The sequence below is a fragment of the Canis lupus genome, chromosome 35 (assembly GCF_003254725.2).
Source record: "Canis lupus dingo isolate Sandy chromosome 35, ASM325472v2, whole genome shotgun sequence".
Lineage (NCBI taxonomy): Eukaryota > Metazoa > Chordata > Mammalia > Carnivora > Canidae > Canis > Canis lupus.
Window position 1 is genome coordinate 20,776,109 of NC_064277.1, and position 25,080 is coordinate 20,801,188.

At 36.9% G+C, this 25,080-nt stretch overlaps 2 protein-coding genes across 13 annotated transcripts in view; one reads left to right on the forward strand and one right to left on the reverse strand.

Annotated features, from left to right (window-relative positions):
- Positions 1 to 25,080, forward strand: part of LOC118349920 (uncharacterized) — a 586,341-nt gene that overhangs the window by 513,979 nt on the left and 47,282 nt on the right. Inside the window, exon 1 of one of the 12 annotated variants that reach the window (XR_007408494.1) lies at positions 10,576 to 10,875. The exons of 7 other annotated variants lie outside the window; for them this stretch is intronic. The gene's annotated coding sequence lies outside the window, so the exon portion shown is untranslated. Of the gene's footprint in view, positions 1 to 10,575; positions 10,876 to 18,417; positions 19,838 to 25,080 lie in introns of those variants that run through there. 4 more of the 12 variants (XR_004812163.2, XR_004812162.2, XR_007408495.1 and 1 more) reach the window with 4 other exon arrangements.
- Positions 4,848 to 13,557, reverse strand: PRL (prolactin). The gene is made up of 5 exons (XM_025443441.3): positions 13,425 to 13,557; positions 11,145 to 11,326; positions 8,962 to 9,069; positions 7,474 to 7,653; positions 4,848 to 5,258 (listed from the first exon to the last, which is right to left on the reverse strand). The coding sequence occupies exons 1-5, from the start codon at positions 13,450 to 13,452 to the stop codon at positions 5,067 to 5,069; spliced, it is 690 nt and encodes a 229-aa protein (XP_025299226.1). The 5' UTR covers positions 13,453 to 13,557; the 3' UTR covers positions 4,848 to 5,066.

Here is a 25,080-nt window from a genome sequence, read left to right on the forward strand (position 1 = left end):
AATCAAAGAATCATGATTAAACAGTTGAGTTGGGTAAGACTTCTTGTAGCCAATTCATATAGAGCTGTCACTGAGGCTTTCCTGGCTCCTGTTGTGCTGCTATGGCATGCAAGTGTGGACCTGTTTTGTTTTGTTTTGTTTTTAAGATTTTATTTATTTATTCATGAGAGACACAGAGTGAGAGAGGCAGAGGCATAGGCAGAGGGAGAAGCAGGCTCCATGTGGGGAGCCTGATGTGGGACTCAATTCCAGGACTCTGGGATCACACCCTGAGCCAAAGGCAGATTCAACCACTGAGCTACCTTGGTGTTCCCTGTGGACCTTTTTTAAAACCTATGTTATCTTTTCCATTTCTTCATGCATTGCTTTCTGAATGTTGTTCATTGCTCCATTTGTCTTTTCTATCTTTGCTGTCCAATAGGTTATAGTTATTGCAAAAGCTTTCTGACTGGCAGAGTCATATCTAGATGCCTACAGGGCATTTTGGAAAGATGCTGGAGGGCAGTCATCTCACTATTAGAGCTATATTTTCAGGGGATTAAAGGCTTCCCAGTTTCAAGAATCTTTAAATATGAATATTATCTTAGGAGTAGATACTTTTAAATTATGTATTTAATTCTTGATTCTTGACCATCTGCCGGGATTAAAACAATAATGGGATAGGAAACAGGAGAGGATTCATGAGAGGAGAATGAGAAACTCCTGGAGAGGGTAAGACAAATTTTGGGGAGATGGGCATTACTTTTATTTAGGTTTTTTGCAGAGCTGGCTCTGTAAAGAAATGGATTGTTTTCATTTTATTCTTACTCATCCACTGTGCTTTACAATGTATGCCTTATGTTAGTGTTGAAAGAGACCAGTGACTTAGTACTCATTATTACTGGATAGTATAAATTCTTTGGTTCTGGTATTTGATATAGTCTAGCCATGGCTCTTGAGTGTACTCATTTCTGTCATTTGCTAAAGTAACCTACAATTTTTGATGGTTTCGGGTACAAAGTTGATGAAATACAGGAAAATTAAGTTCAGATGCATTGGACAAAAACTTATTTGATCTCCCCTCTTCTCTCTGGCTTTCCCATCCTTTATTTATTCATCCAGTCTCATGTACTTGGATGCCCTTTTGATTCTTAACGTCTCCCTCATTTCTTCAATTTGATCAAGCCCTATTCTGTACCTGCACATCTCATATACTTTGCTTCTTTCAGCTTGGCATAGTCCTCTTTGATTTTCTTTTAGTGTCATAACAGTATTCCAACTTGTTCCTGGACCTGCTTCTTTTTCCTGCCAGTCCAATACTCCCACAACCCTCCAAACCAGATTATTGCTTCTCTTTTCCAATTCTGAACATATTGCTCTCTTGAACTAAAATTTCCTAATTTCCTATTGCCTTGTAGATTAAGTGCAAACTTTCCAAATTGATGTATGTGATCCTCCATAATACATAAGCAATCCCTGAATGCTTTCCCCTATTGCTACCCTGCAGTAATGTGTATAGTATATCATCTGAGCATAATAATGAGTGCTATTACATGTTTGTTAAAAAAGTGAACTTTTTTTTGTGTTTTGATCAACTTAATTATTTGCTGATACCTATAAATATTAACAGCCCGGTTCCTTTTAGATTAACAGTTCAGAATGCAGGAGATACTGACATCCCAAAATGATTTTAAATGAATTGACAGATATACTATCCTATTTGTGCCTATCAATATCCCATCAACCCCTCAGAACTCCTTGAAGAAACCCTAAGTCCATAAAACTTGCTTGTTCTCACAACCAGATGTCTTCTCATTGTCTTGAATTCACTCTAGTACTTTGGTTAGCATCACTTGGTGTACTGACTATTCTCTACCACATAGGATAGTAATTTGCATGTTTATGTCACTCTCTCCACAACCTGAGAGCAAACCTCTGGAAGATAGAGATTTTTAAAATCTCTTTAAGTCCTTATCATGCTCAGGATATGTGATTGACAAATCTATGAGATCAGTGCATTTCAAGGATTTTTGTTAGTTTGTTTCTCTTTTGTAATCACTGCTGCTGTTCTTTCTATAACAGGGCCTGTTTCTTCAAATGTAATCTTACACGGAAATCCATAAAAGAAGCAAAAAAATAGACTCACTCTGGTTGGCAGGGGAGTGATTGTTATATTCTTCCCAAATATCCCCTTTCCACCTGCCCCTTGCTGACTCTACAGAGCACCCATGGCTCTGCTCAATCTTGTCTGAAAACTACAGTATTCAGTTTATATGTCATGGTCAAGCTGAGAGAAACCTTTTAATATCACCACCTCAGTTATTTATCTGAAGTCTTGAATTTGTGCTGGGAATAAACTTTATAAGAGAAGAATACATGAAGATGTCTGTGAGCTAATGATGAACTTATGTTTCATACAATTGCATTGTTGCCAAATTTCACCCCTTATAAATACCATCCTCTCTGTTGGAAATATCTAGAAATTGAAGGAAAGGGAGTGAAGTTGTAACACAATAGAATTAGATATTTCCAGCAATAAATGACTGAGAAAGGAAGTGCATACAGGTTTTTTCTCATACTTTTAAAAGAAATCTGAAATATGAGAAAGCTGACATTTTGTATGCATCCAGGAGAAAAGGGAAGTTCATGGTTGGTTTAGGGCAGAGATTTCTGTTGTGTTCTAAAAGGTTTGGGTCAGCACAGCTAGAGACAGAAGCAGGACTCAAATAAAAATAATCCTGACCATGAGGGAAATTAGTTTTGTTGGACAGTGTTCCTGTCTTTGTGAGAAAGGCTTCACCACATGGTTGAGGGAAATTGCCTTGAGTTCTGATCAGAAGATGTGTCAATTTCTGCTTGTCTCTAGAGCTATTGCAAGCTAATCAGTAAGGGCAAAGAATATTCTAATACAAAGGAAATTTCAGAAAAGGAAGAGAGAAGAATAAAGTGGAATATGAGGAGAATATGAGATAATATTTGCTCTTAGGGTGTAAAAATAAAGCAATAGATTCAAGTTGTCACCAAATACAGTGCTGATATCATCTCATCCTTCACAACTCAAGTCTTTTACTCACATTTCCCCTTCTTCTCCCCACCCCTTCCCTCTTCATCCTCCTCCTGCTTTAACTTTTTATATCCTCTCTCGCAGGATGTTGGATGGAGTATTTCCTCTTGTCTGTTGTCTAGGAATTCATGCCAAATCCCTAAAGCTGCTGCAGAAACAGCCTCGCAATCCCACTGCCTTCTAAGGAGAGCTAGCAGAGATCAGCCCTAATCCTGGGTTGTTTAGCAGCAGTTGGACAAGCTGAGCTACCCTAATCCAGTTACCTTTCTCCAGCAGGAGACTAAGTATATGAGAAGGTTGTTGTGATTCAGTGGCCCAGCAGGAAGTATTTGCAAGACCAACTCTCTAAGACAATTATTGACAGAGATAATTATTCACTGTTTTTAAAAGAAGGGGAAAACCACGTATCATCCATCAGATTGATGTGTGTTTATGAATCCAACTTTCTGATCCACTTGTGTCTATGTGAACAGGAAGAGAAAAGGATTGTCAGGAGACTCCAGGATGGGATAAAAGGAAAACAGTATAATAGCTACCCAAATTTTGGAATGGTTATGATGCATGAGTTTGCTGTGGGTTCCCTAGTAGACAGATGACCCTGAGCCAGTTTTCTCTGGTAGGCTGCTGGCAAGGCAAGGGGAGCAGCAGCAGAGGCTGGGGAGAATACTGCAAGTGGCACAAATGTGGGGTAGATAAAGAATCAAGCCAGAGAGTATCCCCTGGTAAAGAAACTAGACAGTGGGGGTGTCCCACTTATAAATATCCTTGAAAATCACAAGGGTGTCTCACAAGAGAGACACTTGCCACTTGAGGGAATTCAAGGTTAGTTTCTACTGGCAATGAGAAGACTACGGCAGCACCACAGAAGTCAGTGATGCCAGAACTTGCCCATCTCTCCTCATACTCTCTCCCATTCTAGCATAGCAACGAGAGATGGAGATCCAGAAGTAGGAGGGAAAGAAACCTTGCAGAAATTGACAACACCTGCTTCCCCTGGTAGGTCCTATGAGCCACAAAAGGGCAGAGGAAAAATCTTAAATAGGTTGAATATGAAATAGAGTTGAGAAATGAATGGACTTATGAGATCCAGAGTGACTCGAATCCATGGGATGCATCCATGATAAGGCCAACAAGATGAGTTCAGTGGTACATGGTTGAATACAGCCACTGGAGAAGAATAATGCCATTTCTTGTTTGAATCTGCCCTGGTCTGAATATTTCTAACCCTCCAAATTTCATATGTTGAAATCCTAAATGCTAGAAGGCAATAGTAGTAGTAGGTGGGGGTTTGGGGGTGATTAAGTTATGAGGGTGGAGCCCTCATGATGGAATTAGTACTCTTATAAAAGAGACCCCACAGAGCTGCCCTGGGTCCTTTCACTACTCTGGAACACAGCAGAAGTCTGGGACCTGGGAGAGAACCCTCACCTGGCCATGCTGTGGAAGTAAATTTCTATTGTTTTTAAGTCCATGATGTTTTGTTATAACAGCCAGAATGGACTGAGTTGCAGATGGCTCAGTAAACTTTATGCTATGAGGGTGCATCACAGCCTCAGAGTGCTTACGTTGTCTGTTGGAACACTGTGAGAATTAGCTGATAGTGTGTAGCTGACTTTCATAATGATGCTGGGAGTTCACTCTTCTTGGTAGAATGACAAGCATGATGAATAATTACCTAATTCTTTGATTCTAATAATGTGACCTGTAACAATTTACTATGATTTTAAAAGAAGCTGTTTATGGTCTTATTTGTAATGCTAGCTTCTGCTATTTGTGACACATTTTAATGGGAACTTCTCAATGGTAGTGATGGATTTTCTTTTTATTTTCTATTAAATGAAGACAAGAAACTTTGACAAATTCCCTTTTTTTTTTTTTGACATCTCTAAGGAGTCAGTTTTTATTTTTTAAGATGAGACCCATTACACCCAAGCATGCATTAAAAAGCTATAAAGCTAAGAGAAGCTTGCGATGGGACGGATCATTAAGAACCTTCCCAGAAATAGATAGAATGGATGTGGGCTTAGCAGTTGCTGTCGTAGACGATTCGGCACTTCAGGAGCTTGAGATAATTGTCAATCTTATGTGAATCCCTGCGTAGGCAGTGGAGCAGGTTATAAAAAGCAAAAAGGCGAGTGTCTTCATCCGCCATCTGCAGGGATGGAAGTCCTGACCAGACAGAGTAGACCTCATTTTCTCTGATTCCAGGATGAACCTAATCACCAAAAGACAGTGACTTAGTATTATTAGTATTTGCTTATCTTTGTTCCTGAAGATTTGGGGAAGAAGCATGAATGTAAGGCTCTCTAGATAAAGGCACATATTATTGAGCCAGTGTATCATAAATCTATTAATAGTATAAAAAGTGGGAGCTGAATTCAAGTGTAAGTGTTCTAACATGTATGTGATCACAGATGAAGTATGTGCGCATAGAAATAAACAGAGAACCAACCACAAAGGTGCTACATATTGAGAGAGATTCAGTTGCAATATAGTTGTGCCATATATATGGTTGTTCTCTAACTTGAAGATCTATTTCATGTCCTAAACCTTGTTTCTGATATGTTCTTTGTACCGTATTTCTTCTGATAGGTCAGTGCAATTACATTTATCTATTCCCTGCTTCAAACTGATTATATATTCCATGTTGTGTATGTATGAAAGACCTCAGAAATGATAAGGATTGCAGCTGATGGTTTAAGATGAAGATAATCTAGTGACATCTATCACAAAGAATATCTGCTGAATTAGGAGACTTTCACAATCTACCCAGGACTGAGAACCCCCAAATGTCTTTGAGCAAAAGGTGCTTTGTTTTGAGATCTCTGGAGTGGGAGTTGTTGAGGAAAGTGCCTATGAAAAAGAGTGAGGATGCTAGCAGTGACCCCTCAATGGTGAGAGGTGGGTGGTAGGCTGGGAAGCATGACAATGATAACAAAAGGACACTAAGGAACATGAGGGAGAGGCACCCTGATCTCTGCTTCCCGAGCCCTTACAAGCTGGAAAATCCCCAGAGGATTGAGAAATGGAGTAGCCAGCGTGGCAACTAGGCATGTCAGTTGCTTTGAGAGCTCCCAAGTCCAAGTGTGACGCTGAGCTACTGAACCATCTCTTACAGAGTAAGAGTAATTTTTTTTTTTTTAAGAGTAAGAGTAATTTTTAAACCTGGGATTCCCCATTGAAATTTAAAGTGTGTTTGTTTGTAGTGTGTGTATTTGTTGCCTTGCTTTTCTGTTTATTTTTTGGTGCTTGGGCCCTAAGATGAAATTTACTGTACAAGGGACAATGATATGAATAAGAATAAAGAAATGGTTAAAAAAAAAAAGAAAACCAAAATACCAAATGAAGTATTCTAGAACAAATCAGTGCCCTCAGAAAGTAAACTGACAGTAATGATAAAAATAACTTGAAAATCTAGTTGTTTATTTCATATGTCTCAAGTTGCAAATGTGGTTTGTATTTGTGTTGGATATACTCCTCTCCATGAAAGTGACAAAAAGGACACATGATAACATATAGTTTGTAGATAGTAAGGGAAGAATAAAATCACTCTGGTTATTCTTACAGTCCCATCTTCTTCTTTAGAATGATACATCATTTCTGACAACTTCATAAAGCTATTTGAATGTTACCTCACTTTTGCCAAAATTTTTCCATCTGATCGGAGATCTATATTGTAAATATTAACTTAGTCTAAATATGACATTATTTGGGGAGATTAAATGTAATGACATGACTGTTGATTTTGGAGCCCCCCCCCCACAAAAGAAAACACAGAATTTAGAGGAAACCACTATTCTGCAAGTGACAAAATAAAGAACATTTCAAAAAGTTATGCTCCCTTCTTTTGTGACCCCCTGAAATCTGGTGCTTGTGAGGCAGCACTGATGGCCTGACCTCATCTTTTCAATCCCTGACAGTCTCTTCTCTCTCTGACAAATGTGTCCAATAGAAGTGGGGCTGGGGTAGTAGCACAAAATGCCGTCTCCTCTGATTTTACTTTTCTCTTTTCTCCATTCCCACTGTCATCCTCTGGTGTGGGGAGAAAAGAGAAAGAACATGAGCAGAATTTCAGTAGCAGGTATCCTGGGATACTTTAAGAGAAATGTTTATCTTGCCAGTTCCACCCTCCAGTTGTCTTTTCCTAGAAGATATTGTAAACCCCGGTCCCCAGGAAGGGGCAAGCCTTTGGTGGATTTGTGTGTCAAATGGGGATGGCTGCACCTGTCGTGTATCATATCCTAAGATTCACTTACCATAGATTCTATCCGTGTGAATTACTAGAATCTTCATTATTTAATAGCAGCCTAGGATATAAAATGCCTAAATTTTGTACTTTCAAAGCAAGGTATTTTGGAACTTGCTTCTCACCATGGAGGTCACCTCTTTCATCAATGAAGAAAACAAAAAAGCATCAGGAGGCTGCTCACCTGGCCAACTATCTTCTCCATACCCTCTAGAAGTCTTCTGTTTTGTTCTTCAATCTCTATGGCTCTGGATAGAATTGCATCTGGGGCTTCTTGCATCCCCCGCACTTCTGTGACTAGATGATACAGGGGGTCATTCCAGGAGCGCAGCACCCTCAGTATCAGATTCAGAAGGTCTTCATGCTAAGTGACCATATAAAACAATTGTATTTAAAAAAGCATAACACAAGGGGTGCCTGGGTGGCTCAGTCAGTTAAGCGTCTGCCTTCGGGGTCCTGGTATCGAGCTCCATGTCAGGCTCCCTGCTCAGTGGGGAGCCTACTTCTCCTTCTCTCTCTGCTGTTCCCTCTACTTGTTGTCTCTCGAATAGAATAGAATAGAATAGAATAGAATAGAATAGAATAGAATAATGCATAAGACAGTGGGTTTAGTCACTTGTGATTTTTGCTCTGAGAGGCTGACCTAAATTATCTCTTTGTTATTCCTATGTGTATGTGACATTTTTTGTAGGTGGTTAAAGTTGTAAAAATAAAAAGGTTTAAGCTATTGGCTTAAACTTCGCTAAAATTAAAAAAAAAATCTGGATTGTTTGAATAACTACTTCCTCAGATGAGAATTCTAGTTTATAGCAGGAAGAATTTAGTTTTCCCTTGGAAATTTGACTATCCGCCCACTCAGTGAGTTCTTATATATCTGATAGTTTTGCTTGTCCAAAAAAGAGCTTTGTTGGAACTCACTGTGTGTCTACCCCATGAAAGGCAGATTCCACTAGTGCCAATGACAAAAGGCCCAAATCATCTTCCTTCATCCAAGGACACATTCATATTAATGAATCACATCATCCTTTAATGTATTCATTTGTGATTTGATTCCCCCTAATTTGGGGGAATCTTACAAATAAGAAGTGAGAAGTGACAGAGAAGTCAGAGAGGATTGAAGACAGAACTAGGTGTCAAAGAAGTAGAAGTAGAATCAGAAGGAGGGCCTTCAAAGTCTGGAAGAGATGGCTCACCCGGTGCTGTGCTCAGTAGTGTGAAATGCTGCCAGTGGAGCAGCCAAGGGTATCATGTAATAAATAGAGCTGCATTTGCATTTCTTACCTATCCATGAATTTCTCAAACCTTCTATTTTATACATCATGGAAGTACAATTCAGTTTGGGCTTTCATATGGTATAATATATGTGATCCTGGGTTCAAGCCATTGATTAAAATAATGTTGTTTGTATGAACAACTTATAGATTTTTATTTATTTATTTACTTACTCATAGACTTTTTTATTTTGTTGCTACAATCTGTAGTCAGCATCTGGTTTTACTGATGCTTCCTCAATTATATTCTGTCATTTCTCTCAGATTACTTGCTCTTCCTCCCTATTTCTCTGCCTGTATGATTAGCATTACTTAATGCAGGAGCTCTGATACTCTGTAGCATGTTAACACCAGTGTACTGCCTCAGTGGTATTGGTGAGAAAGCTGGATAGAAGACTTACGTGGATCTGTTGGGCTTGCTCCTTGTCTTCAGGGGTAGAGAGGGAGGAGGTGTGACAGCTGTTGATGGCCTTGGTAATGAACCCCCGGCCCTGGGCATACCTTTTATCCTGAAAGCGAGTAAGCAAATTTAATTAGTTATAGTTGTTTGAGCATTGGTTAAATGAGCCCATTACCAGAATATTAACACACTTCATAGATGTATAATCTTTTTATTAATTGAGAACTACATAAAAAACTAAAACTAAAGAATTGAGAAAAAGTTACCCTTTCCCTGCCTTTCATTTAGACTTTTCTCTATCAATGCATTAAAAAAAAAAAAAAAAAAAAAAGAAATCTCACTTTCTAAATCCCGACCTTGGGCACCTGGGTGGCTCAGTGGTTGAGTGTCTGCCTTTGGCTGGGGTCATGATCCCAGAGTCCTGGGATCAAGTCCCACATTGGGCTCCCCACAGGGAGCCTTCTTCTCCCTCTGCCTATGTCTCTGCCTCTCTCTGTGTGTCTCTCATGAATAAATAAATAAACTCTTTAAAAAAAATTCCAACCTATTCCCTTCTTTGTGATTTTTTGTTTGTTTGTTTAATTTTACCCTTTCCATGAGATACTATTTGGAAAGCAAATACTAAAATATGAGACATTAGGTATTTTTGTTAAGTATACTCTTTCTTTAGTATTTGAACCAATGTCCTAGTGCATATGTACCTATATTTTGCCATTTAATATTTTGTTTACTGGGGGTCCAAGCCAAATAGGCATTACAAAATTATGACTTTTCTTTGACCAACATGTAAATCCACACAACTGTACTTTACCATGCTCATCATAGGTACATAATAAAATTTTGTCAATTCTTCAAAATGGTAAGTAAAAAAACAAGGGTATAATACTTTAGGAAATATTAATCAGTGGACTCAATGAAAATACACACACAGAGACCCCTTGCTCAACAACTAGCTAAAGCATTGACATAAAGCTAATCTCTCCCCAAAGCTGTGAAAATCTAAGGAGATTACCAGGAAGATGTGAAAGACAAAGGAATGGCTATCAAAAAGTTGAGGATGAAAGAAAATTCCGTGAATACAGAGAACTATGGAATATATATTTATTATAAGCATTGAGCTACATTCTTTATAGTGACTGATTTATTGAACCTTTTGTACACTGTTTGCTCCTTGGTCGACCTAAGAGATCTGATACAACTTTCAAAGTACCATGATCCCATGATCAGAAGTAGAATATTGTTTTCAATTCTAAACCAACACTTCAACTCTAGTTCTGAATCTAGAACTAGATTATCTTAGAACAATAATTTATAGCATTCTTGGTTTTCAGAAGAGCTATTATTGTTTGTTTATTGTTTGTGTTAACTTTCTTGTGATGAATTCTGTTCAGAGCGGTGTGATTCTCATTTTTTAAAATATCTAGTATGCTAGATGACAAATGCCTAGGGAGACATGTGCTCTACACACAAAGACAAGAAATCAGCATGCATCCATTTTCTTAAATATCACCCGCAAGTATTTTATGCCAGATGTTGTTAAGGAGTGATAGGTTGTGTTCTCCCGAAATTCCTATGTTGAAGTCCTGACCCCCAATGTTCTGTATTTGAAGATAGGGCCATTATGGAGGTAAGTAAGGTCAAATGATGTCATAAGGGTGGAGCCCTGATCCAATAGGATTCATGTCCTTACAAGAAGAGACACCAGAGAACCTCCCACTCCCACCCCCACTCACTCTCTGCCACCACGAAGGCAGCGCAAAGGCATGATTGGAAGATGTGTGCCCTTCTCAGGACCTGACCATGTTGGCATCCTGATCTCAGACTTCCAGCTTCTAGAACTGTCAGAAAGTACATTTACGTTTAAGCCACCCAACCTGGGGATATCTATTATGGCAGCCCCAGCTGGCTAATACAGGTACTTAAAAAATTTGTTGGAAAAAAATTTAAAGACAATGAATTCAAGGAAAATTTTAAAGAGTTCTTATAACTCTTTACGAAACCTTGAGGTTTCACAAAACTGTCCCTTTCTTGTTCCACGTTTTATGAACTGATGGCTTTTTAAAGAATCTACAAAGTGTGTTATTTGAGATTTGGTTCCTGCAGCTTTCATGTTTAAGGTATGGGGGGAGCCCCATCATTCACGTAAGGTTCCTTCCGGGAAGAAGCAAGGAGTAGGATACTTACAAATTCGTTGAACATTTCCGAGGAGAGGTTGTGGATGTAGTGAGACAGGATGACTGCACGGTCAAACAGGTCTCGGAGGGACACCTGGCAGTTGACAGCCCCGCTGGGACAGATGGGCAGGGAGGCCACGCTCTGGCACAGGAGTAGGTCTGACACCAGCAGCAGCAGGAGCAGGAGTGACCCTGCTCAAATAAAAACACGAACCACTCCGAGGTGATCTGTGCAGCTGAGGTTATCTAGAGTAATTCTGTCCGGGAAGCCTTATCTCCCCCCTGCCCTTAGCCGGATTTGGTACTGTTATAGCCAGGGTGGGGAAGAACCCGCGCCTCCTGCTGTGTAAATTTAGATATAGAATTATATTTGCACAGATACATAGTTTGAGAAGTTGGTTACTCCCTGCATTTTTGTACTGCTCCCAGGAGTCCTTCTGTACTTTGCAAACATTTGGAGCTTAAATTAACTCTGAGCCAGGGTGTTTAAGTCATTCTTATAAGGTAGTTTAACATCTTGGGAGTTACTGCAGATTTCCAGCAGCCGGGCTTTCTATGAATTTATAACTTTTTAGCTCTGTGTTGACTACTCCTTTTAAACCCTGAAATGGCAACCATAGCACAGTAGACCTGTTTGTCTTACTTTCATGCCTGATGAGAATAAATATGATCGGCAATGGCTAATAGGGAGTATGAAGAGAATCTAACATAAGATGATACTATGGCCTAGCTCTGCTAACTCACCTTAAAAACCCTATGTGATTGCTTGACCCCTTACCAAAGGCTTTGAATTTTTTTTTTTTTAATTTGTGTTTCCCGGTAACCTCGTGAGTGCTTTGACCTTCATTATTATCATCAAATTACATTGATGAAGCAGAAGGCTTAGAGAGGTTAAGTGATTTCCCTCAAGTCCTATGATTAGCAGGTGGAGCTGGTCACCTGTATTATCACTTTGACTTTGTCATGGGGTTGTCACGCACACCTGTGGGCTCTCAGGCAGCATCCCTGTAACCAGGAGCATGACAATGGCTCAGTGCTTGCAGAGTCACTGCCATTACTTGGAAAGAACAGTACTTTGTCTTTAATCCATGCTAACAATGGCCTAGAAAGTTGATTTTATCCCTTTCTTCTGTTCCATCTTAAACAAGAACAAAAAAAACCCCACCTACTTTTCAAATCTTGGACATTTATCAGAGATTTATGTGTGAAAAACATCCTAAGCCTAAATGCCTAAAATATCTAAAATTTTTTGTTAATAGAGAATGCAACTCACAATCTGTTAACTGCAAAATGAAAGATCTAAATGTTGTGAAGTGAATCATATAACAGACTTTTAATTTTTCAAACACATGATACTTCCAAAAAGTTTATTTTAGGTACTTTATAGTCATGTAATTTAGCTGAGCAGATATTTAATCTACAGGTATAAATAAAAAGTACGCTGCAGGTCAAGAAATTGGAATATCAGTTCTAGGAAATTCATAACTTCATAGATATTATTTAACTCTGACTACATTTATCTGTACATTTATCATCTGAAGGATTCTCACAGTCTAAAGAGGAGATAAAATAGATAAATGTTTTTGTTCTTCATTTCATAAAATAAATTTTATGGTTGTTGCTAATTTATTTTTCTTGCAAATGTCAACCAAGAAAGTAAAGATGGTTAATTATTACCAGGCTGTTTTTCTTTTTTGAAATGTCACTTGGCTTAAACCCAGTTGACAAAGTATTATAAGAGACAATTCTACTATCATTGTCCATATATTACGATTTCAAAGTTGAGAGTTTTACCAGGCTGACTCATTGTGGCCAAACCATGTCAGAGTCTGAAAACCTGAAAATGTTAATATCTACCTCTGGAGTTGTGATAAATTGGATCATAGAGATTTATGGTCTTATCCCAGGCCGGAATTTCTCAAATTTGCCATTATTGGCACTTTGAGCTGGATAATTCCTTGTTCTGGGAGCTGTCCTGTATATTGTGGTACATTTAGCAGCATCTCTGAGTTTTACCCACTAGGTATCAGTGGCACCCCCATTCCGAATTAAGGCAACCAAAAACATCTCAGACATTAGCCAATGTCTCTGGAAGGAGGATCTTCATTTGAGAATGAGTGTTCTACTGTGCCCTTATACAATTGCTTTCCAGAGCAATGACTAGATAGCTCTTCTAAACTCTGTAAACTTGAAACCTCTTGCTCAGAAAATATTAGCTAAAATTTCAAATGAGTGCCACCCCCCTGAAGAGTATTGATAATTCAGCAATTCCATGAGTTGTTGCACATACCTTTCAGCGACCACCCTTTGTTATCCATGGTGGCGATGCTTTCGAGAAACACACGTCGCCAGAGATCTGGTAGTCCAACAGCTTTCTCTCTCCCAGGTATTGGCTTTATAAGCCTTTAACATCTTCATGAATATATTTAACTAGGCATTCCCTTCCCTTTTGCCAGTCATCTGTTTCCGTCACTGAGATTACCCCCATAATTTCAAACATCAAATGGTATTTTATTTCTTATTCATATTCAGGAAGACATACTGACCAGAAATGAACATTCCAGGAAGGATTTTGATTAATTAGACGAAAAGGAAATGAGAGAAATGATGAAGGTGAGATCTGGAGACTATTTTGAGTGAAAGGGCCTGTGCCACTACAGAAGTCATTTGCTTTAAAATTTACCTTTCTTTCTCTGCAGGTTCTTGAAGATAGCATTATATTTCACTTAGATGTCTCCTGTATTAGCAAAGGGGATTCTTTTTTTCCTAGTTCAAAATTGTGAGGTGAAATCATGATTCCACAACTGACCCAGGAAATATCAGGAAATATAGAATAAGGAGAATGTGGTACATTCAATCCCCCATCATGCTCTCCTTATGTTTGCCCGCATCTTTTTCTTGCTTTTACACATTCTGTTTTGTTCTTTTCAAAATGACATGTATGTATGGTACTTTGTTTTAAAATGGGTATTTTCATCTCTTCATTTCTTTTAACATTTATGTAAATTGAGATGAGCAACCCCAGTTGACAGAGTAAAGAACCAAGGCCTGGAGAGATTCAGCATCAAGAATATTGAAGTGATTGGGACACCTGGGTGGCTCAGTGGTTGAGAGTCCACCTTCCGCTCAGGTTGTGATCTGGGGTCCTGGGATCAAGTCCCGCATCTGGCTCCCCACAGGGAGCCTGCCTCTTCCTCTGCCTATGTCTCTGTCTCTCTCTGTGTGTCTCTCATGAATAAATAAATAAAGTCTAAAAAAAAATAATATTGAAGTGATTGGCCAAGTGAGATGCTGGAAGGATTATTACTTCACGAGGGATCAGGAGGGATGTAAAGAAGACTTGGAAATGAATCATTTAACAAACACAATTGGGCATGAACAAGAAATCACCTCTGCCCTTCAGGAGTTTATTCTGGGGAAGCACTATAGTGGTTTTCAAGGACGAACACACACACACACACACACACACACACACCAGAGTATGATGTAGGAAAACAAAATTCTAGGCAATAATTTGCATTCTCCTCAAGGATAGGGTGGACGAACTGTCACTAATTTATGACCACTTTATTTCCATGACCCAGCACCCCTCCAGGGCCAAGCTGACAAAAGTCATCTTTCTTCATAGGCTCAAAATTTCCATCTGCCTCTTAGAGATTTCCTAAATGAAATGATTATAATGAATAAGAACTGGGTTGTTGACGACTTTCTCTCATTTTTAAGTCCTTGCATCTAAAGCAGCCCATGACCATTAGCTTCAATGTCACCATATGCCTCTCCTGGTAAATCAACAGGTGAAGTAATGTTTTAAATAATTTCTTTCAATGGCATTGACTTTTTCCATAATTTTGACTGCCATAATTGTACCTTAGCAATTTTCCAAATGCTCTTATGGAGAGCTAAAAATCTTAATGAATTACTACTTAATGACTAGCATCCCTTAAAAACTATCTTTCTAATTGCCTTAGTGTAAGCAGTACTAGATTTTACATCCTAGGCAACAAGTGTGGTGATATATAGGCTCTATCAGTCTGAAGCTGGGACAGGATTTCATTGACTCTACGAGGTATCCATTTTTTTTCTCCTGGACAGTGAAAGTCTGAATTATTAAGAGACCAGTGCTCTGTGGTAGAGAAATTAATGCTGCCCTCCATTCCCCTCTTCTTCTAGAAACTTACGAATAGGAAAATCTGCTGTAAGAACTGACAATATAATGTTAAAATTTAAAGGTGTTGTGACTCTTGTAGATGGCCAGGAAAAAAGCTATCTAGGAACACCTGAGTAGTGTTTATTCTGGGAGGCCAATTGATTTATTTGACTCCAAAGAAGGGCATATTTCTCTGTAAACTTTCTTTGCTTCCTTTCTGCCTCACTGTCCTCCCCCGCCCCACCCCCATTTCCTGTTAATGGGATGTTGCAATATCTAATAATGCAAAGGGCATATTTTATGCAAAGAGTTATAGTTGTCCTATTTTTTCTGCTATCTACACCTACCTTTCACCTTAATTTTTGTACGTGACTCTTTTAAAGATCTCTCTCTTTACCAAACCCTGTCCATAATTTAGAGCAACAAAGACATTCACTGAGAATAGACTTGTCTGTTTTTATTTACAAAACTTCATTTGTTTGCCATTTGGGGACTTAGGATATACCTGAAGCTGATGATTGATTTCTGTCAAAAGCTGGAATATATAGCTGAAATGATGTTAGAGTTGCCATGAAATTTTTAGTACCTGAAACTAATGAACAATTTTGTCATCTCTTCTAAATGATTCTAATTTTTAACATTAAGTAACATCAGGTTTCTTTTTTTACTAATTAGGAATAGAGCTTGTAGTTTCTTTGAATTTTCTTTTGTTTATTTTTAAATTTGGAATAGCACTGTTTTTTTCTTGTCTCATTTGTGATGCAAAAGTGTTAAAAATATATCACAAAGCTTGAAAGGTGTCTGCTGCAAGATATTATGTGGGATATAAAGTAAAAGAAATGAAGTTTAAAAACCATCAGATAAGAGGACCACAATGGTATTTCAAATTATATTAGTCATGAATTGCCTTTAACAAAGTGAAAGTTGAAAATGATGAAAAGTGTATTGTTAATGGATTTAAGAATTCCCAACAGCCATCTTCCAAAACTTGGACTGAAAGATCAGATAGGTTGTATGTTGTTTTCTATAAAACATAACAGCAAATATGAAGGGTATGTTGGAAAAAGAATCAATCACAATGGTGCTTTCTTGAACTGCACTTTTTTCAGGATAACCAAAAATAATGATTTTGTTACATCCTCTATGTACGTCAATTTCATGCATATTAAGATGTACATTTTCCCCTAAGTGCTTGTATTTAATGCTTATCTCTGCCAGGGCTTTGCAGGTCATCAGCTTCCTTAAGTAACTCCAGAACCCAAATTCTTCATCTAAGAAGCTGTTAGCAGGGTCTTGAGGGCATTTGCTCCTTAGATAATAAAGCCATAATGGAAGCGTTTGGAAATTTCTCTTGTAATTTCTTTTCACTGATACAATATTCATGTCCTCTGATTTAATTCTCTGAGTTCTCTGTGTTGCTTCTCCTAAGAGTATCTTGTCACATGTTTGTTCTGAACAGTGTGTACCTTTGGACAAATTTTAACAGGTGATATATGACAAATCCAGACCTAAGGCTGATGTGTCTGGAAACTTCGCAGATTCACTCTTTAAGATTACAGTTTTTAAAGTAAAAGTGTCAAATACTGGCTGTAGGCTAATGCAAAGTGGGGCAGATAATAACTTTTCTTCTAAAAGATTCTTCATACTCCAACATTGTGTGTGTGGATCTCTTGTCAAATGGGAAGTAGTTCTAAAGCATGACCGCTTTCAGGGAGATATATATCTATATATAGATATGGACACACACACATGGAGTCATCATCTAATGGGAAGTGGGACTCTGAGCCATTGCTACTTCCAGGGATAATTTTAAATTTTATAATTAGCATGGGCACCACCAAACAGAACAGAACACTCCAGCAACAGACCAGGGTCCCTGAGGGTGCCGTACTCCCTGATAGGCATTAATTCTTTAATTGTTCAATTGTGGTGAGACTGTCAGTGTCCTCGGGGAAGGACTAGGGCAGTTGGGAGGAGTCAGGGCAGCAAATCTGTACTGATCCGAAGAGAAGTATTTCAATAGTGTAATAACTCATAGAGCCGTACATGTACTGACAGCTGTCATCTCTGCCTTCCTCCATGGGTCATCATTTTTAGTGTATTGAAAGAATTCAGATTGAGAAGTAGGGCAAGTTCTTCACAGGAAATAATATACTTCAGTTCTAGTGTATATACCCATCATCCTGAAATACATTTTTCTGTTGAAATTTGCCTAAAATATCTTATCTGGGACATGTCCCTTTTTTCCTTTAATTTATTCATTAAATGAAAAATGTATTACCAACATAATATATACTTTGATACTCAGGGAGTAACTCCAGTGACATTTGTTTAGAAAATTCTCTATCGTTTGGGATTGAAATATAAATAATAATTGATGGAATGTTCTGTTGACCAATTGCTCTATGTACAGACACACATATACACATATTTTATACTCTCTATATAGATATTACTGCGTGTGTGTGTGTATATATATATATATATATATATATATATATATATATATTAGTGCGTGTATGTAAATTACAGAGGGAAAGTTAAGGTACACAGTGATTATAAGGATTTCTGAGATAAGGAGATCACAGAATTCTGGCTCTCCCTAATTCTAATAAAATGAGCAAAAAAGTAAGCTTAAAAAAACTAGCAACATTACACCTGTTGTCCAAGATAGGAAGACATATGAGCCTGTTATTTTTTCATGGCTCAGAGTGGGAAATCATTAGATAAAATCAAGCTAATTTTCTAAAAAAAGGAAGGGAATCGACAGATGATGCAATTATTATAACCGCTAAAAATATGGAAACAGATTAGCAGCCTTCTAACTCAGAAAAAGGAAATATCACACACAAGCAGGCACACATGCACATGCAAACAAAATAAAAGACATTCAACAAAAGATAGGAAGCATAGGGAACATAAGCAGATACACACACCCACATGCACAATTAAAGGTCAGAATAAGACCAAACATCAAAGATAGGATGGGACAAGTTATTTATTAAAAGAATAATACCCCACCCTGTTTCTTTAAAGGTGGCAAATGCCAATTAGATGCTGGATACAAGTGATACATCTAAAAGTTATTTTCAAAGGATGACAGTTGCAGACTGATTGTGCCTCTACTCTTGGGGACATTTTCCAATGTCTGGAGACAGTTTTGAGTGTCATAACTGAAGGTGGCGTGATCTTGGCATCTCCTGGGCAGAGTCCAAAAATGCTGCTAAATATTCTACAACATTCAGCACAACCACCCAGACCAAATATGACACCATCAAAAATGTCTGTATCTCTAATGTTGAGAAGCTCTGACCTAAAACGAAGTGGTTAAGAAACGTTAAGGCGCAAGTACAAAAAAAAAAAAAAAAAAAAAAGCACATCAGGAAAAATTACTTAAAATTGCTGGAGTGACAACATCACTATAAGGAAAGTTTAAAGTTAAGGTGAAAATGTGAAAAGGCCATACTTTGTGATACAATGGAGATGAGGCTATCAACAATCTTTATGCATTTAGTAGTGGGATTCAAAACATAAAGCGTATAGTAAGAAAATGTGAGGGGAAATTAACTAATACACAAGAGTAGGAGATCAAATGTGTGCGTGCATTTGACACACCTAGGAAACCTCTGCAATAAATGACATACTTGGCCATAATGAAAATGTAACAATTTTCCAAAAAACTATGATGGTGTCGTATTTCCATACATGGAAAGAAGATTAATAGTTCAATTTATTTTGTTCTGTTTTCTTTTCATAATCACCAGTGAATATTTCATTACCAGTTCAGAATAACTCCCTGAGTTTGTAACTATATCATTTCTGGGACATTTTACCTGTAATAGCCATGAAGGTGATGCCAACTCTATCTTCCTTCTCTGCCTTCTCTGAAGTGCCATTTACCTGCTACACATTTCAACCTGTCTTCAACCAACATACACTGAATATTTTTTTTAAATCCATAACTATTCAGCTCTTCTCTTGAACTACTACCTTCTCCATGACCCACACTTAACCTCCCAGAGTTGTGTTTATTTGCTTTTCTTTCGTCTCCTTTGACTCCCACTTCATCGGTTCCTAAGTTGCAATGATTCTGCCTCCTTAACTTTGATAAAATTTTCTTTTGTCCTCATCCCAGGTTATCTTGACCTGGATACTTTTACTAGCTTCTCCATTTTGTTCTGCCTGAGTCCACTTCAATTTCAACCTGTTTATCCATCAAGAAGATTAGTCATCCTGAAGGGTAACTTCTTGTACAAGGCTTTATCTGTCTAAACCATAGTATTTGAGATCAGAGGCACTAGAGAGTACATCTAACCACATGGCTCATTGCACAGGTGAAGAAAATGCAGTAAGCACATTTAATTACTGACAGAACTGTCCTGGAACTTCAGTACTCCTGCTTGCCATGCTGATAATATTATTTTTTGCCTTCCACATTCATGCTTGTGCCCCCTGAGCTTCATGTACAGCTGATGGTAGTAAGTCTTGCTGAGGAGATGCAGATGTGACCTTGAAGACACATTGAGAAACACATTACTTCAAGGAAAAATGCCAAGGTAATTGAGTTCCCAAAGAGAGAGGAGAGAGAAATGGAATGTTTTAAACACTTTGAATCCTTTAAGGAACACTGACACTGTCAGATAGAATTTGAGTGTGATTCTTAATCACGTTAAAAAAAAAAAACAGCACGTTTGTTAAACTATTTCTTAATGAGTTATGTAGATAAGGAATGAAGAGCCATTAATTTTATTTCTACTTCAAATTGGTCTTTGGTTTATCTGCCATTTTGGTCTCGAAGAATTCTTTTACTAATAGGAGTCTTGCATGTGTCATAAAATCTTCATTTAACTTTTTCACTTGTCACTTCTACATCATTAGTAGAATGAAAGTCAAAGAATTCTTGTAGATTAAAAAAAATAAAAGGTTATCTGTCGACCACTTGAGAGAAGCAATATTATTATTACCATTATGGGTGATGTGGCATTTGAATGTCCTCTCTTCTACAGGCCATTTGTACTCCTACCTTATACGATGAACTTAATAGATGAGAAATAGGGTGTTTCTTCCAGAAAGGGACATTAATTTCATAGAGAGAGTGAATATAAGCTGTAAGTTTCTGTTAATAACTGCAGGATAAGAGATAGACTTTACTTTCAGCTATGCCTGAAAATAATGACCATTTATATAAATGAAAGTCGTGGATGTGTATAAAGGAAACAGTTATGAAATTGTGAGAATGTTTTTGTGTTTGGTTTATAGAAAACTTTCCCATTAAGGTCTCAAGTATATAGAAACATCTATTTTATCATTTGAGAATATGTTTTGAAGATAAGTATGTGAAATAACCATATCTTCCAAATTCTTGTACATATAAATGAAGTATTAAAAATAAAGCAATATTGATAGGATTCAGCTAAAGAGAACTTTAATCTCAGATGTCAATACACAAAATTTTATCCCCATTAGTGTCTCAAGCAATTTCAAGTATTCTTTGCATTTGTGTGTGTAGATGTGTATCTTACTTTTGGTGAGAACTTTAAAAATTTTTGTTTACATGGGAGCAAATTAGTTGAAAAGAGTCAATGAAATTGTTTGCTAAGTTTTGTAGATTGAAGTGAAATCAGTAATAATTTTTACTTTTCAAGCAATGATGATTAGAAGAATGTAACCATTTTTTAGTGTTGTGATCAGAATCCTATAACATATACAGTGATGGGTAGATTTTATTAATGTTACTAGAATATTTTAACCTTAAAAATTTTATGTCACTTTTAATCAATTTTTGCTGGGGGGTGGGGTAGTGGACGTCTATGAGTATGTTTTCTAAATTATTCAGGTTGTCGTTGCAGTGTCACTGTATATTGCAAGATATGTGCAAAATATGTTTTAATTTCTCATCCCTGTCTTACTGTTTTTAGAAAATATTTCTTAAAACAAATGTATTATTTCTATTATCTGGGTTATTTCTAGCAATACGATGCAAATTAAGAAGCCCATAAAAATGATGCCATTAGGGCTTTCAGTGACTGCAAGAAGGTCAAAGATATGAAAGTGGAAATAGGTCTACTTTTGATGCATTTAAATTTTTTTATAATGTGTATAAAATAAAAGGTGAAAACTTAGGTCTGATAGCATTTTATCACCCAGGTCCATTTACACTGATAACCAATGCTTCCTTCAAAGGTTAATTAAATTATGAACGCACACCTGCAGAATATTTGTGTGTTTAAAAAATTCATTAAAAGTGGAATATACCTTCCTGTTTGGCCAATTCCTTAATGAATATATTTGCATTTAATAACAGCAGCCCACCTTTAGAGCTTTCCTGCTCATTTTCTTTGCCTTTATCCTAAGCAGACAGATTTCCAAGGTTAAGACCAAAGGCTTTGTGAAAATGTCATGGGTTTGTCCTTGTCGGAAAAAAAATCTCAAAAGTCTTTTCTTGTAGTTTACTTCAATGTCATTCCAAGCAAAGGAAACTTTATCATTCCAAACATAAAACCAAAAATGTTGTTTTGTAGTGTTATGAAAGACTTTATTATATGTATTCTCCCTCCCAGCTGATATATTTTAGCACACATTTCATAAAAGATGATATTAAAGCTGTCTGCTTTCATTGTAGCCCCAAATTTCAAATTCATATCTTTTCAGAAAGAGGTTATGTAGGAGTAAACTCCAAGATTTTGAATGAAGACATACGCTTATTTCTTGAAACAAATTGTATCTTATTGTTTATCAAGGAGTTATATAGTGTCATGCATAAGTCATTGAGTAAGGAAAATAAGTTTCATATTATTATTGACTCCATTTCTGGCTGCTGGGGCTATACTTACATGATGGTGACAAATCATTGGTTTACAACCAAATTTGATGAGTATGATATGTCATGGTTCAGGAATGTTCCCAATTAGAAGTCAGCAATGGCCACACTTCAGTTAAGGTATCAAGCTAAGGTATCACGAAATCACACATGTCAAATATGTCCTGTGGGACAGTGGCCTATGTGTACAATACTTATTTAGTATGTTGAATAATATTATGAATACCCTTTGAATCTTCAGTAAAACAGACTATAATTAGTTGTTCTGGTTATTTATTGCTGCAAAAAAGTCCTCCCAAATTTTAGTGGCTTAAAACAATAATGATCAATTTGTTAATATCTGTCAAGATTCTTCCTCTGGGTCTTTCATTCATGTCGGTTGCAGCCAAGGGGTAACTAGGGCCAAATGTATCTGAAAGGTTTCTTCAGCTAGATGTCTGGTAGTTAGTTGATGTAGTTTGTCGGCTGTAGTTTCCAGCTGAATCCCTGCCCATTGCCTCTCCGTGTGGTCTGGGCTTCCCCACAGCATGGAGGCTAGGTTCCAAGCTCAGCCAGCGCAAACCTTGGAAGTTACATAGCATTTCCTTCAGAGTCACTGGCATGCTCAAATTCAAGGCGACAGAGTAGGAGTGGCTGTCAATGGAAGGGCTCCAGCCTTATAAGAAAAGCATGTAGAATGGAAGATTCTATCATGTCCGTCTTGCAGGACGTAGGTGGCAATAATCGTTCTATTCTAAGTGCAGATATTATGTTCTGTCCTTAAATTATTCTGCAAATGAACTTTGATGTGTAGCATTTAATCTTTTTTTTTTTTTTTTAATTCAACCAGCAGCACATTTCCCCATATTCTAGTTTGGGGCTTGCCAGTCAGTGACAGATTCCTCCTTTGGCCCAAAAAAGCATTTCTAAAATTATTTCTTGTGATCTGACACACAAGTCTTACAAAGGAAAGGATATCAGAAATAATTATTTTTTTTCTAGAATCTACATTAGGAGTCAGGAAACTTTTTCTTAAGAGCTAGAGAGTAAATGTTTTAGGTTTTGAAAGCCCAGAGGCAAAATTAAGGATATAACGTAGGTACTTAACATAACCATTTTGAAGTATAAATAACATTCTTAGCTCATGAGCTGTACAAAAACAGCTTGTTTGGCTACATTTGGTCTGCAAGGTATAGTTTGTTAACTTCTGGCCTAGATCATTAAGATAACATTACAAATAAAATTTTTTAAAACCGGTGAATCACATTTAATTTGGTTTTAGGAATGGGGAGGTGTTGAAGCCTGATTCTCTGCTCTGGTCACTGCAACTATTCTGCTTAATGCTCTCAATTCTGATTGCAAAGAGTTACCAAGCATTGCCTGATGGACCTTTCATAAAATGTGTAATCAATTTAAGTTATAAAACTAGTGTGGAAGTGAATCCTAAATATCCAGAGCTGGAAAGCAAAGAAGGGAAAAAAAAAAGCAATGTCATGAAATTCTATTCCTTTTTTTTCCTGCCTTTTTTTTTTTTTAAATGAACCTTAGGTAAAGGAGTAATTTATTTCAGAGTACGTTATCACTATTGTTCAATGCATAGCTGCTCCCTTTATTATTTTTATTATCATCTATCTATATCATCTATCTCTTCTTATCCCCTTCTACACTCCCTTTATTTCCTTTTCCCCACAATTGATCATTCCAATATGTTTATAGGAATTACTTTATGTGTGTTCCTGTAAGATGTATATTGTTCCTGAGTGAGAATATATTTGTACCTTATCTCAAACATATGGTCCTAGAGATTTCATTCTTTGTCTTATTCATTGTTTTCATTGTTATGTTTATAAGATGCATTCAGGTTGTTATATGTATTTGTACTGTGTCATTTCTAACTCCTTTTGATGCTCCATTGAATATATTAACATTTTACTCATCCACTCTTCCAAATTACATCTATTCCTCCCTCACTATAAGCAGTTGGGTGATAAATATTTGCATACATGCCTTAATGGGAAATATTGACAGGAAATTCTCTTAATAATCAAAATGAAATTAGGAATTTGTTACTGTTGTGACTAAATCAGTCTTTTACAGATTCTCTTGAACTATTATAATTTCTGCATATAATGCAATTATGAAAAATGTTAAATATATTGAAATGAAACAACATAAAATGTATTTTATCAAGAATGTAAAGTCCATGATTATTCTGTGAGGTCTAAATGTATTTACTTCCTTAGATTTGATTGAAGTGACAGTTACTGTCTTGAAAATGACTTATGATTGCATTCAGATTCCAATAAATATTCTTTTAGTTGCTTAGCAAATACAGTGTGCCTTCATAATTTTTCCCAGGCTAGTTAGCAACAGGGTTTCATTCCATATAGAATATAGAAAACTTACAATTATATATAGGTCCATTTACTCCCCTCCCCATTCTTTATGCTATTTTTGTCCTATGTGTTACATGTCTATACATGATACAACTCACAAAACAATGTTATAGTTTTTGCCTTAAACATATTATGTAGAAATTAAGAGGAAATAGTATTATCTATTTATCCAGAAATATGGCATTTCTAGTGTTTGCTTCCTGGAAATCCAAATTTACCTCTGGTATCATTTCTTGTTAGACTGAAACATTTTTAACCCTTCTTATAGTACAAATTTGCCTATGAAAATTCTCTCGTTTTAAAAATCTAAACTCTCCTTTTTTGCCTTTTGAGTGATAGCTTTGCCCAATGAAATTTTAGTCATATTTGTTTAACAATTTAAATATGATATTCCAATGTCTTCTAGCATCTATAATTTTTTATGAGAAGTCAGATGTTTATTAATCACTATACTGTTCCTTCTTGTTGGTTTCATGGATTTTCTATTTTTGGTTTCAAATAATTGGACTATAATATGCTTAGATGTGATAATCTTTGGATTTGCACTGCTTGGGTATCATTGAAATTCTTATATCTGTACATTTATTATTTTCATCAACTTGAA

What these genes read in the sequence shown, in the direction of transcription:
- PRL (XM_025443441.3), bottom strand. Translation starts at nt 13,452, where the DNA reads ATGGATAACAAAGGGTGGTCGCTGAAAG. An exon ending in CAAAGGGTGGTCGCTGAAAG is followed by an intron (nt 11,327 to 13,424) that starts GTATGTGCAACA and finishes TTATTTGAGCAG; the next exon opens with GGTCACTCCTGCTCCTGCTG. An exon ending in CGGAAATGTTCAACGAATTT is followed by an intron (nt 9,070 to 11,144) that starts GTAAGTATCCTA and finishes ACTCGCTTTCAG; the next exon opens with GATAAAAGGTATGCCCAGGG.